We start from the raw sequence: 13,460 nt of genomic DNA, 5'->3' as shown, positions 1-13,460 counted from the left end.
GTTATCCCAATCAATCCTGTGGCCCAAGTTACCTGCATGTTCTGCCAAGGCGTTTGATGCAACTTTTTTCTTGTTTACATCGTTGACACGCTGCTTATTCAACTGCTGTTTGAAATTGCCTGTCTCACCACTATACACGCAGTCGGAGTCTTCACATAGTATCCTGTAGACGATGCCAGGAAACTTTTTCTTTAGAAGCTTGTCTTTCACATTTACCAGCCAATGGCGTAATGTTTGGGATGGCACGTGAGCTACCTGGACGTCATAGTCCGCGTAGAACGCGGGCTAAGCCCTCGCTCACACCGGGCACATACAGTATGGCGGCGCATTTTTTGGGGAGCACGCAGTCAGGTCTTGAGGGCCGAGACAGATGGCATTCCACCGAGTTCACAAACGACCTCGGGTAGCCACATGCCGAGAGATGTTGGTACACTCCTTGTAGGCCAGCAGCCCGGCTTTATGGCGTTGTGCAGATACGGTTGGTTCCTCTGACAAAAGAGGCTACCACCGTCCTCTTCTGGTTCGTCGGGTGCACTGAGTTAAAATGCAGATACCTGCCTGTGTGTGTGCTCTTTCTGTACACGGAAAGTGCTAGACTGTGCCGGTCACGTTTCACGAGGACGTCCAGAAAAGGTAGCTCGCCGTCTTTTCCTTCCTCGACTGTGAATTGGATAGACGCTTTAATACTATTCAAATGCGACAAAAATGAAGAAATTTCTTCTTGATGAATTATGTAGAACACATCTTCAACGTAACGTAGGAAGACCCTGGGCGGCGAGTTGAAAGAGGAGAGTGCTCGATGCTCAAGCCATTCCATTGTTATATTTGCAGCAGTTACCGAAATAGATGCACCCATTGGTGTCCCGTGCACTTGCCTGTAGAAGGTAGGTGCCTTCAAAAGTAAAGTAAGTGTTCTCCAGGCAGAACAGAAGGAGCCTCTTCAAGTCAGTAACATCGATTGGTGTCCTTTCTGGTAGGGTAGGGTCATCTTAAAGAGCGGCGGTGCAAGTTTCTGCAGTGAGTCGAATAGGAACGCTTGTAAAAAGCGACACGACGTCGAACGAGACAAGCGCTTTCTGATCGTCGGCAGTAAAATTACGTACCTTGCTTATGAAGTCTTCACAATGGCAAATGTGAGTGGCACCTCTACCAACAAGAGGGGAAAGAACCTTATGAAGGTATTTGTACAGTTTATGAAGCGGAGAGCGAGTAAAGTCAACAATTGGTCGCATCGGGGCGTTAGGTTTATGTATTTCTGGCAAACTGTAGAGTGGCGGTGCCGAACCGCTAGTGCATAGAAAGGAGAAGTACAACCCTTTGTGCCTTGGGTCAACTTCACTTTTGAAGGCACCTTTTGCAGGCAAGTGCACGAGACACCGATGGGTGCATCTATTTCGGTAACTGCTGCAAATCTAACAATGGAATGGCTTGAGGATCGAGCACTCGCCTCTTTCAACTCGCCGCCCAGGGTCTTCCTACATTACGTAGACGATGCGCTCTGCATAATTCCGCGAGAAGAAATTTCTTCATTTTTGTCGCATTTGAATAGTATTGAAGCGTCTATCCAATTCACAGTCGAGGAAAGACGGCGAGCTACCTTTTCAGGACGTCCTCGTGGAACGTGACCGTCACAGTCTGGCATTTTCCGTGTACAGAAAGAGCGCACACACAGGCAGGTATCTGCAAATTTCAGTGCACCCGACGAACCAGAAGAGATCGGTGGTAGCCTCTCTTCTTGGCAGAACCAACTGTATCTGCACAAAGCCACAAAGCCGGGCTGCTGACCTACAAGGAGTGCGCCGAAATCTCTCGGCATGTGGCTAACCGAGGTCATTTGTTAACTCGCTGGAACGCCATCTGTCTCAGCCCCCAAGACCTGACTGTGTGCTCCCAAGAAAACGCGCCGCCATACTGTATGTGCCCTGTGTGAGCGAGGGTTTGACTCGCGTTCTACGCGGCTATGACGTCCAGGTAGCTCACGTGCCATCCCAAAAATTACGCCATTGGCTCGTAAAGGTGAAAGAAAAGCTTCCGAAGATAAAGTATCCTGGCATTGTCTATGGGATTCCATGTGAAGACTGCGACTGCGTATATATCGGAGAGACAGGTAATTTCGAATAGCGGTTGAAGCAACATATCATGATGTAAACAAAAAAAAGTTGCATCAAGCGCCTTGGCAGAACATGCAGGTGACTTGGGCCACAGGATTGATTGGGATAACGCCAAGATATTAGAAAAGGAAAGAAATTTGAGTTCAAGACACAACTTAGAATCCCTCCTAATCCAAATGACAGATAGCACCCTCAACCGGAATGACGGAACCCCCCCCCATATCTACATGCGCTGCTTACGTCATATGTTAAAGCCATATAAACATTGTATCGCACGTCCTTAATTTCACTGTGAACAAGGCTCCCATCAGTGGAGCCGACACATCTATTTTTGTATTCTTTCTGTGGTCGGTGTCCTTCTTTTTACCCTTCTTCAAGATTGAAAGATATGTGCATGATGAAATTTCGGGCTAGAAAGAAGATCCGTGTGAGTCGTGGTGTAAGCATGGTGCCCCCTGTTGGCTTGGCTTGCGAAGACATACCTGCTGAGACCAGACACTAAATATAGTGCGTCCAGTGAGCGGCTCTTTTCGATGTCTGAAGAAATTGTGACATGCAAGTGGGTGTCACTGCTCCCTGAACATGTCGAACAGCTATGCTTCTTTCATGATAACATTAAATAACTGTAGTTATGATACTATCAAGCAAAAGTGTTGTAAGTCGAATCTCGATAATTCGAACTCGAAGGGGCCCGAAAATTTGTTCGAATTAAAAGAAGTTTGAATTAAAGGAAGGACTTATTCTTGAATTATTCGTGCACCATAGCACGATGTACTAACGCTGCCAGTCAATATCACGTCGTGAAATATCACGGCGCGCAAGCACACAGCGAGCGAGGACCGCGAAACAGCCCACGCCGGGCCGGCGGCACGCGAGCGCGTGGGGACTATCGAAGGTGGAGGAGGAGGGCGGCAGGGAAGCAGATTTGGCCTCGGCAACTTCGCCTGTACCTTATCCGCCGCATCTGAGAGAGGGTGACATTTTTGGTGAGCGGCGTTGAGGGGTCTCTCCTAAGCTTTATACCGGGGTCGGAGCAATGCTGGTCGGAGGCGCTGCCGCGTGATTTAGCACGCTGCTGAGAGCATTGTTGTGAGCACGGTATGTTCGAATTAGCCGTCGCAAATGCTTGCGCGTTCGAATTGCCGGTTGTTTTCACCCATTGGAATATACATAACTTTGACGGTACCACAGCGTCAGTTCGAATAAACTGAAGTTCGAATTAAGCGTGTTCGATTAACGAGATTCGACTGTACTAGAGAATTTTGTTGACCACAATGCATAACTTTCCTATACATCATTTGCTATACAATAAACATTTCTTTGTTTCGTACCTCTGGTTGGTGGAAAATTTTTACAAAACCAATAGTATTCGTACTCGAAAAATATTACATTCGATTTGCACTTGGTTTTCATTATTCGAGTTCACTTCGAAATTAAAAATTTTATATTCGCACACCCCTACATTTAACTGATTAACTGCATGGCACTGCATGTTGCATATAGTTAATTTAATCTGAAAAAGGCACAAGATTATGCATTTTGCATCTCACAATAATCCTCGTCACTGACACAGTGGAGAAGTGAGCTAACAAAAAGAAATGCTAATTTCTTTGATCTCTTGTCCAGCAATTCAGATTCATAAATATTGGACATTACATCCGCTGAAAGTACTGATGCAGGTAGATCATAATTGCACGTCTCTGCTGCAATGAGAAACAGGTTATTTTTAATGCAGAAACTCTGCTCAGGCACAACTGTATCAATCCTTTAACAGGGATGACATGGTGATCACACGGCCATGCCTTGCAATGATGCGAGTGTTGGCATAAAGGTGAAAAGCATCAGGTGTAAAGACATAACACATGGAAGGAATGACAACAATGATGTTATAGCCGCCTTAATGTTCATCACATTGAGAACAACAAACACACATGTATTCAGAATTCATCCTTCACTCTAACAAAAATGTCACAGTTTTGCCCTAAGGGCGAAGCAATGAATGCGAAAGCAACACAGCAATGTCATACGAAGTAAGGTGAGCGGCTTTGGTAGCAATATGAATTGTAGTAAGCATGAGCTGATTAAGTAAGCAGGGGTGCTGCGGCGTAAGTAGACCGACATGAAGAGAGACTCGATGACCACGAGAAGGCGCGTGTGAAACGGTGGTGTTGATGAGAAGCGCTTCCCGTGGGCAGCGCGTGCGAAGGGACACACCTGTAGCGCTGCACTGCCGATCCGGGCAGCATTGCATGTGTAGCGTGCGTTAGAAAATGTGGCCCGACTATTACTAACTGAATGAACAAGCGTGGTGTGAGCGTGCACAAACAAACATGACTAGATCACACTGATTGACTGCAGACAACGACTGTCAAAACGCTGGCAGCAAGCCCATACGCCGCAGCGGGCGAAGGTACGGGAGGTCTATCGCTTCAATGGAAACTGAGCGGCGAATGCACGGCGCATAAAGGTCAGAGCCGTGTGGAGATAAGAGGCGAGCGACGAGCGCGGTTGTTGGCAGAGTACAAGTACCCCCCCCCCCCGCGCTCCCTCCGGCGCTGGCTTCCCGCTTCCTTGCTTGCGCGTGGGTGATTGAGTGCGTTCGCTCTCCGTGATAGCGCGCGTCCCCGCACGCTTCCGCTCGGGCATACGGCGCGCGGCGAAGATTTTATCTATAGGGAACCTCACGGCGACGGCAACGGCAGAAATCCGGTTGAAGTGTCCATATAATTGCTATCGCAATAAAAAAGAAATAGCATTTAATGACACATTTCATTCATTTAAATATTTCTAAAGGTAGGCTGCAAGTAAATCGATGTTAACGGGGGTACTTCCTCTGCTGAAACATTATTTTTCATGTATGTGCCAGTGATTATTGTGACCTACATGTGTTGCTCTGTGTCCAGTAAACTGTTCAGTGGTGAGTCAGCATTGGCGTGTATTTCTGTATGTGTGCCTCTCCCGCAGTTGCGATAACAATTATATGGACACTCAAAGCGGATTTCTGCCGTCGGTGTCACCGTGAGGTTCCGCATGACGTCAACGGCAATGAAATACCAAAACACGGGCACAAGAAGAAACGAAAACGAAGACAAGCGCTAACTGTCACCAATGTTGGTGACAGTTAGCACTTGTCTTTGTCTTCATTTCTTCTAGTGCCCATGTTTTGCTGCGCTATCCAGATACCATTCCATAATGGCCGACCAACAAGCCCATATCGCCAACCTTGTCGATGCCTACAGCACCTACCAGGTGTGCAAGGTATTTGAGGACAAAACTTGGAATTGCCATAAACATAAACATTCTTGTTTTATCTGTCTAGGTGCTTTACTTCGTCCACACCAATCCCTCTGTCATCTATCTAGCACATTTATTCCAGGGTATCAACGTTTAGTCTGATGGTGGAGATGAAACCAACCACAGCGACTTGGAGATTGCGACTTTCTTGAATGTCGCAAGATCCTTTGTTTTTGATGTGAGACAAGAGCTCTTGGTCAATATAATCTGTTATAAAGACAAATAGACATAGACAGATGCCATTCAAGCTGTTGAGTTTCTCCAGCAGGTGGAGGTCATGATGAGTGAAAACCCTGAAAAATCGGTGATGGGCATTGCGAAGCGGCTTCAAGTGTCAAAGTTGATATTGATCGTTTCTTAAGCACAATTTAATTAGGGGCCACTCCCAAGTAATGGGTTTGCTTGCTCCCACAGTGCCTGTGCAACCCAAGGACGTCTGGTTGTGAACTTCGGCGGTCACATCACCCTTAATGTAGTTTCATAGTTCTGAATATCTAAACATGTATGCTGCAATGTATGGCAGGTGTCATTGAGAGGGAGACTAACTAGCAGCCACACAATGATAAAAACTAAAAAAAGGCTGCGATCGTAGAAGCACTGTCCAACATCATCATGCACTATTTTATGTGTGCAGGCAGCTATTATCAAAGCTGAATTCAGTCAATTATTGAGGCTGTAGATTGTTTTACTGAGCAGTCTAATAAACAAAGCAGCAAAAGAAACCCTGTAAAATATTGGGAACGAACATATCGAATCTTGCCTGAAATATTGTTGCTATTCCTGAAGTCATCATCATGTCCTCAAATAACTTGAGAACCCAGGAAAAGTAGACTAATATAATATGTACGCTAGATTAGTAGCTTATTGGTGTCGATAACCTAATGGGCTATCAAGTTTTATATTGGAATTATTGCTAGGGTAAAAAAACAGGTGGTGGCATGGAGCAGAGGTAGAACACTGGGCTTATAATCTGAAGGTCGTAGGCTCGAATCCTCCTCCAGTCCGCTACATTTTTCAGGCTTGGAGTGGCGCCTGACACTGGCAAAGAAAGAAAAATTGCCAAGAGCCAGTGGGGCTATACTACACACATGGACAGGCCGCCACTGGAAAATGAACCTGGCAACATTCAGCACGCGAACGCTCTCGTGCGAGGCTAGCTTAGCAGAGCTGTTTGAGGAATTATCAGGCATTGCCTGGGACACTATTGGCCTTAGTGAGGTTAGAAGACCTGGTGAGGCTTATACAGTGCTGACTAACAGCCACGTCCTCTGCTACAGAGGTCTTCCAGATAAGAGAGAATACAGTGTAGGATTTCTAATCCATAAGGACATAGCAGGCAACATTGAATTCTACAGCATTAATGAGAGGGTAGCAGTCGTAATAAAGCTGAATAGCAGGTATAGAGTAAAGGTAGTACAAGCCCAACCTCCAGTCACGATGACGAAGAAAAAGAACAGTTTTATGAAGATGTGGAATTAACGATGAGAAAGGTGCAAACTCAGTACTACTGTAGTCATGGGCGACTTCAATGAAAAAGTGGGGAAAAAACGGGCTGGTAAGCAAGCAATTGTCAACTATGGCATCGATTCTAGGAACACTAGAGAGATGTTGGTAGAATTCGCGGAAAGGAATAGGCTCCAAATAATGAATACCTTCTTCAGGAAGCGTAGCAACAGGAAGTCAACCTGGAAAAGCCCTAATGGAAAAACAAGGAATGAAATAGATTTCATAATCTCTGCTGATCCCAGCATAGTGCAGGATGTAGAAGTGTTAGGTAGGGTAAAGTACAGTGACCATAGGTAAGTGAGGTCTAGGATTTGTTTCATTTTGAAGAGATAAAGGGTAAAATTAGTCAAGAAGAAACAGGCCAACCTAGACGCAGCCTGGTGCTCACAAACAAATATGCTGCTTTAGAAGAGGAAGATGAAGTTAACATAGAGGTAATGAATGAAACCGTAACTAGGCTGATTTCAGAAGCAGCAATTGCAGTGGGAGGTAAGGCACCAAGGCGACTAGTAGGTAAGCTCTCCCAAGTAACAAAGGACCTAATAAAGAAACGACAAAGCATGAAAGTGTCAAACTCAAGAGATCAGATAGAATTCACTGAACTGTCAAAACGGATCAACAAGAAGAAAGTAAGGGACATTCTAAATTACAACGTGGGAAAGATTGAGGAAGCCGTAAAACATGGATGCAGCATGAAATCAGTGAGAAGAAAACTTGGCATAGGACAAGGCAAGATGTATGCACTGAGAGATAAGCAGGGTAATAATATCATCAGCAATTTTGATGACATAGTAAAAGCAGCGGAAGAATTCTATACTGACCTGTACAGTACCCAGAGCAGCCAAACTACTTTCATTCAAAGTAGTGATGACCAGGATACAGAGGCTCCTTCTATAACTAGCAATGAAGTTAGAAGGCCCTTGCAAGACATGACCCAGGGAAAAGCTGCTGGAGAAGATGGAATAATAGTCGATTTAATAAAAAACTGAGGAGATATGCTTGAAAAGCTTGTGGCCCTTTATATGCAATGTCTCACGACCTCAAGTGTACCAGAGAACTGGAAGAATGCCAACATTATTCCATAAGAAGGGAGATGTTAGAGAACTGAAAAATTATAGGCCCATTAGCTTGCTTTCAGTACTGCATAAAATATTCACCAAGATAATTTCCAATAGAATCAGAGCAACACTTGACTTCAGTCAACCAAGAGAACAGGCTGGCTTCAGGAAGGGATATTCTACAATGGATCACATCCATGTCATCAATCAGCATACCTGCTAACCCGTCGGTTGCTCGCGTTCGTGGTGGTGCCGGCGACTGCTACCACAATTCAAGGTGCATGGTGGTGACTAACTGCTTTCGCGCTGCTTTCTCGCATGGTGATAGGGCGTAGAAAAAAAAAAAAAAAAAAAAACAGTAACGAAAAAAGAAAAAAAAAAAAACGCTGTGCTGTGGCGACTACTTTTCGGGCGATTTGCAGTCGGGTCCTAGAGAGTTGGCAGGTATGAATCAGATAATCGATAAATCTGCAGAGTACAATAAACCTCTCTATTTGGCTTTCATAGATTATGAAAAGGCATTTGATTCAGTAGAGATACCAGCAGTCATAGATGCATTGCGTAATCAAGGAGTACAGGAGACATACATGAATATCTTGGGAAATACCTGCAAAGATTCCACTGCTACACTAGTTCTCCACAAGAAAAGTAGAAAGTTACCTATCAGGAAAGGGGTTAGGCAAGGAGCGAGAATCTCTCCAATGCTATATATTCACTGCATGCTTAGAAGTATTCAAGCTCGCAGACTGGGAAGGCTTAGAAGTGAGGATCAACGGCGAGTATCTCAGCAACCTTCGGTTTGCAGTTGACATTGTCCTATTCAGCAACAATGGGGACGAATTACAGCAAATGATTGAGGACCTTAACCGAGAAAGTGAGAGTGGGTTTGAAGACTAACATGCAGAAGACAAAGGTAATGTTAAATAGCCTGGCAAGGGAACAAGAATTCAGGATCGCCAGTCAGCCCCTAGAGTCTGTAAAGGAGTACGTTTATCTAGGTCCATTACTCACAGGGGACCCTGATCATGAGAAAGAAATTTGCAGAAGAATAAAATTGGGTTGGAGTCCATACGGCAGGCATCGCCAAATCCTGACTGGGAGCTTACCACTGTCATTGAAAAGAAAAGTGTACAATCATTGCTACCGGTGCTAACATATGGGGCAGAAACTTGGGTGTTAACAAAGAAGCTCGAGAACAAGTTAAGAACCGCACAAAGAGCGATGGAACAAAAAATGTTAGGCCTAACGTTAAGAGACGGGAGGAGAGCGGTGTGGATCAGAGAGCAGAAATCAGAGAGCCAAAATTCTTATTCTAATTGACATTAAGAACTGGAGCTGGGCAGGCCATATAAGGCGTAGGATGGATAACCGGTGGACCACTAGTTTCAGAATGGATATCAAGAGAAGGGAAGCGCAGTCGAGGACGGCAGAAAGCTTGGTGGGGTGATGAAGTTAGGAAATTTGCAGGCGCATGTTGTAATCAGCTAGCACAAGACAGGGGCTATTGGAGTTTGCAACGAGAGGCCTTCATCCTGCAGTGGACGAAAATATAGGCTGATGATGATGATGAAAAAAACAGGATGCTTTGGGACAGACTTTGAAAACCAAAGCACCAACTCAATATGTTTGCCCTCAATAGAAAAAGCATTTTATAGTGACTAATTAATGCAAGACAACTGTGAAGTACTCAAATAGCAAAAGGTAAAAACCACCTGGTTAGTTCCCAGCTAGCAAGTAGAATACAGCCATTAGTGCTACAGTCACTATGAATAGTGGGCATCCTTTTCTGCTGGGACACAAAGCCACGCACGGTAACAATGAATGCCTTTTAAGTGCATTATAAGTAGCCGTAGCTGATAAACTGCAGCCACCAATGCACGAGTTCTGCCAGGCTATAGACAGTGGTTGGGCAGATGTGACATACACGAATGAGCAAGCTGGCTTTTTATGATTAGGGAGCTAGATTCCATGTGGAATTAATTGTTATGTGCTGCAGCAGGTGTACTGACCTGCATCTGTGAGGCTGGTTCCGCAGCCAGGTTGAGTCGAAGGGCTCACTCTTATTGTCACTTACATAGGCATTATAGTGCAAGATGACGGTGCAATTCTCAGAGATCAGTGGGCCCACGCCAGGTTGAACCACCTGCACAAAAATTATTTCATTTATTTCTGCCTTAAAGGCCCAGAGGCACTACATATGGGAGGGCTTCATTCCATGTGAAAATATCAGAACAATGAACAGTACACCAAAAATACAAAGAGAAAAAACAGAAAAAGAAACAATTACAAAAACTAAGACATTTCGTCAGTAGAGTAATGCTGGAGTATGCAAGGGTTATGATCCGGGGATTAGGCAAGGTGGTTATTTTCCATTTCACAGAATGATTTACAGTCAGTGCATGTGAGAATATATTCTAGGAGGCTGTTCCTATGAGTTATCACATTGGGTGCATTGGGGAAGAATGAAGTGTTCATGGCAGATGTCTAGGTGATAATGCATGCTATGGGACAGCTGTGGCTTGTGGGAAGATGTATGTAAGGGTGGATTTAACATTGAATAGCAGAGAGAGAGAATGTGCTTTAATGAGATAACATTGAATAGGGTGAATTATTTGAGTGTAAGCACAAAAAATGCAAATAGTTTTTTTATCTTTATAAATTAATGTGGCACAGGGCACTGACCATAGAATGGTAAAATCGGCCACATGTATTACAATGATTTATGTGCTTAAAATAATAAACTTGAATTAGCATTTCATTTTACAACACATAACACAATCTCTGTTTTTGTCTTTCGATCTGCACTGTCAATATTAGGATTACATATAAATCGACACCTATTCTGCTCGTCGCACGTATCTGCGTGAATTCTCGTCAGTACAGAGCACGCATTTTGCAGATGATGAACGCCAGATGAAGCGCAAATGCTGGAAAGGTATGTCAAAGGCCTTTCCAACTTTTGCGCTCGATCCTGGTGGGCACTTATCGTTTCGTGTTCTTGTGGCCTTTCGTAACGTCACGTATCTATTGCAAGCCTCATCCAAACCTCGACCGATCGACAGCTCCAACCGCGCATTGTTTCACTGCGGCGCATTGCCGACGCTGGAGCACTCAACCTCGTATGCACAGAAACAGACTACCTGGCGATGTTTCTTTGTTTGCCAGCCTCCACAAATCATTCAAAAGTAAAAGAAAACAATTGGCTTTTTCTCAACGTCCTGCCTCGGTGCGCATGCGGCGGACTAACGCACTCGGAACTGTCGGCAGCGCCCGCATGGCGCCACGAGAAGAGTCATTGTCAACGCGTCCATCAGTCGACACGTGCTACGATCGAGACTGTCGTCGCGCCGTACTGACAGTGGTCGCGCGACTAACATCGGCCGCCTTCGGTCACTTTTTGGTTGCGAGTCGCAAATGGTCGCGCGACCTCCTCAAGTCGCCGGTGTGAATGAGCCTTGATGCAAGGGTCGGCTCCGCTGTGCACACACTGCGTACGTGACAGCCCTACAAAGCCCCATTCCAAATCCGCAGTGAACCCCTCCAACGTGCGCGGCTCACAGCCGGGAGTTCTTGCAGTTTTATTAAAGCCCGTTTCTCAAATTTAGTCGCCGCAAATGGAGTGCGGGCAGGTAAACGTACGGGCAGGTAAACAGGGGCCCCATCGCGTGGGCGCTTTTTTCGTCACTTATTGTGCCAAACGCCACGCGCGTCTGGGGAGCATAATTTGCCGATTGGTGTTGTATGCATATATCCCAGGCAATTTTTCGTCGTGTGCACTGTCCCAGACGTCACGTATAGCACCGTTTGGAGAACCCAGCGTTACCAAACTATGTTCGTTGGGACAATGCCTCCTTTGGTTGGGAGAACCTGACTGACGTCGCGCATTCGAGCTGCCAGTGCAAGCCAGTCTCCTCTACCTAGGCCGCGAGGCAAGTGGGAAATTGCGCAAACAACGTGGCCTTCGAGCGAACTTTGGCGGCGCCTAGACCACCAAGCGGCAACGGGAACACAGAACGGAACCCGGTATGGTCCGATGTTTCACGGGCTCGCCTAGGCCTCGCGGACATCCGACCTTCCGGTTTGCGGCACGCTGCGGCCTCGGCGGTCATAGCTAGATCTAGGATCCCCCGCTGCACCTTGGGTGTCCGCTTTATTAATCGGGTGCTCTCTCCCGAGGCCCCCGTAACAGCTATTATATGACGAAACACTGAAAACGTTCGGTGACGCGACGACTTGACCATCGCTGACTATACTATAGAAATATGCGCGTCAATTGCCAACATGGGTAGTCGTTGCATGAAGTGTGAAATTAAGCAACTGTTTGCTCTTGGTGTCGAATGCCGATCGGCGTTTCTCAAGCAAATCCTTGTGGAGCTCACATTCACAAAATGCGACCTAGCTGCAACTACCTCTGCATGACTGTACAAACTCTCAATTGTAATAAGATGACGGCAAACGTCCGTTTCCAAATACATTTAAATCAACCATGCATGGGCCACGGCGAGAGACGCGACCCGTTGTGCGCGGCGCGAAAACGATAAACGAACAGCATGTCGGCACCCACCTCTTTCCGCACCCCGCCGTCCTCTGTCAACGGTTCCATTGATAAGGCACCTCCAACTGCAGTTACTGTAAAACGCTTCTTTTGAATAGAGTTTTAGTTGAGCGTCTTTACGGTTCGCTCCGCTCAGAGCTGCCGGCGGGCGATTTTCACGTTTTAGTAGTGCGCTTAGCCAACGCCACCTAGAAAAAAATAAGGCGTCCGTACGCCGGTGTGACGTCACGCTAGTTGGAGTCGACGCCGTCGGCGTCTCCGCCGAAGGTTCGTTGTTGCGCTTGCAGGGTGTCTCTTTGCGCGTCGCGGTTACTATGGCTTCGGAAAATTAGTGCTGTCCTTAAAGTGACAGCAACCTAATAATGCATATGCTTCGGTTCCAAAGCAAGACACGTATAGCTGACGCAAAAAATAAGGGGAGGCCGCCGGTTCCCCGCAGTCAACATCACCATAGAAAGCAACATTATTTCATACTTTCCTTAGATTACTTGACTGGTGACATTGTTTTTTGCGTGTATCGTAACATGACCTGTGTTATTGTCCTTGTGATGTTTGGTCGGGGCTAAGACAAGCAAACTGCATGCTGCTTAGTCACTTTAGCCTTAGACGGAAAGAAAGAGCAAAACTGCATATTGAAGACACATAATATACTTTATTCACAAATGGTAAAAACTGCATTTTGAAACAAACATTTTAAATGTTCCATATACAATTATCATTCTCACTTTTGCATTCTGTAAACAGTCCTCGCTAGACACACGAATATCGAGGTTCATTTTATTGAAAATTTTATCATTATAGGGTCACGCACAACTGATTCTCATAAAATAAGCTGCCGCCTTTCTTGTACCATTTCTTGTGTTTCTTTTATTGCGATAGCAATTATATGGACACTTCAACCAGATTTCTGCCGTCGGCGTCGCCTTCGCCGTGAGG

General features: G+C 45.7%; 1 protein-coding gene across 1 annotated transcript in view; it reads right to left on the bottom strand.

The window, feature by feature from the left end:
- LOC119456545 (inactive peptidyl-prolyl cis-trans isomerase FKBP6-like) overlaps positions 1-12,701 on the bottom strand; it is a 33,600-nt gene extending 20,899 nt beyond the window's left edge. The window contains exons 1-2 of the mRNA XM_037718376.2: positions 12,534-12,701; positions 9,979-10,112 (exon numbers count right to left, since the gene is read on the bottom strand). Coding sequence (XP_037574304.1) covers positions 9,979-10,112; positions 12,534-12,572 — 173 coding nt within the window. The 5' untranslated portion in view covers positions 12,573-12,701. The remainder of the gene's footprint in view (positions 1-9,978; positions 10,113-12,533) is intronic.
- Positions 12,702-13,460: the final 759 nt, after the last annotated feature.

The sequence above is a fragment of the Dermacentor silvarum genome, chromosome 6, assembly GCF_013339745.2.
Source record: "Dermacentor silvarum isolate Dsil-2018 chromosome 6, BIME_Dsil_1.4, whole genome shotgun sequence".
Classification (NCBI taxonomy): domain Eukaryota; kingdom Metazoa; phylum Arthropoda; class Arachnida; order Ixodida; family Ixodidae; genus Dermacentor; species Dermacentor silvarum.
Note: the sequence above shows the minus strand (reverse complement) of the source record. Positions and strands in the feature narration are given on the sequence as shown.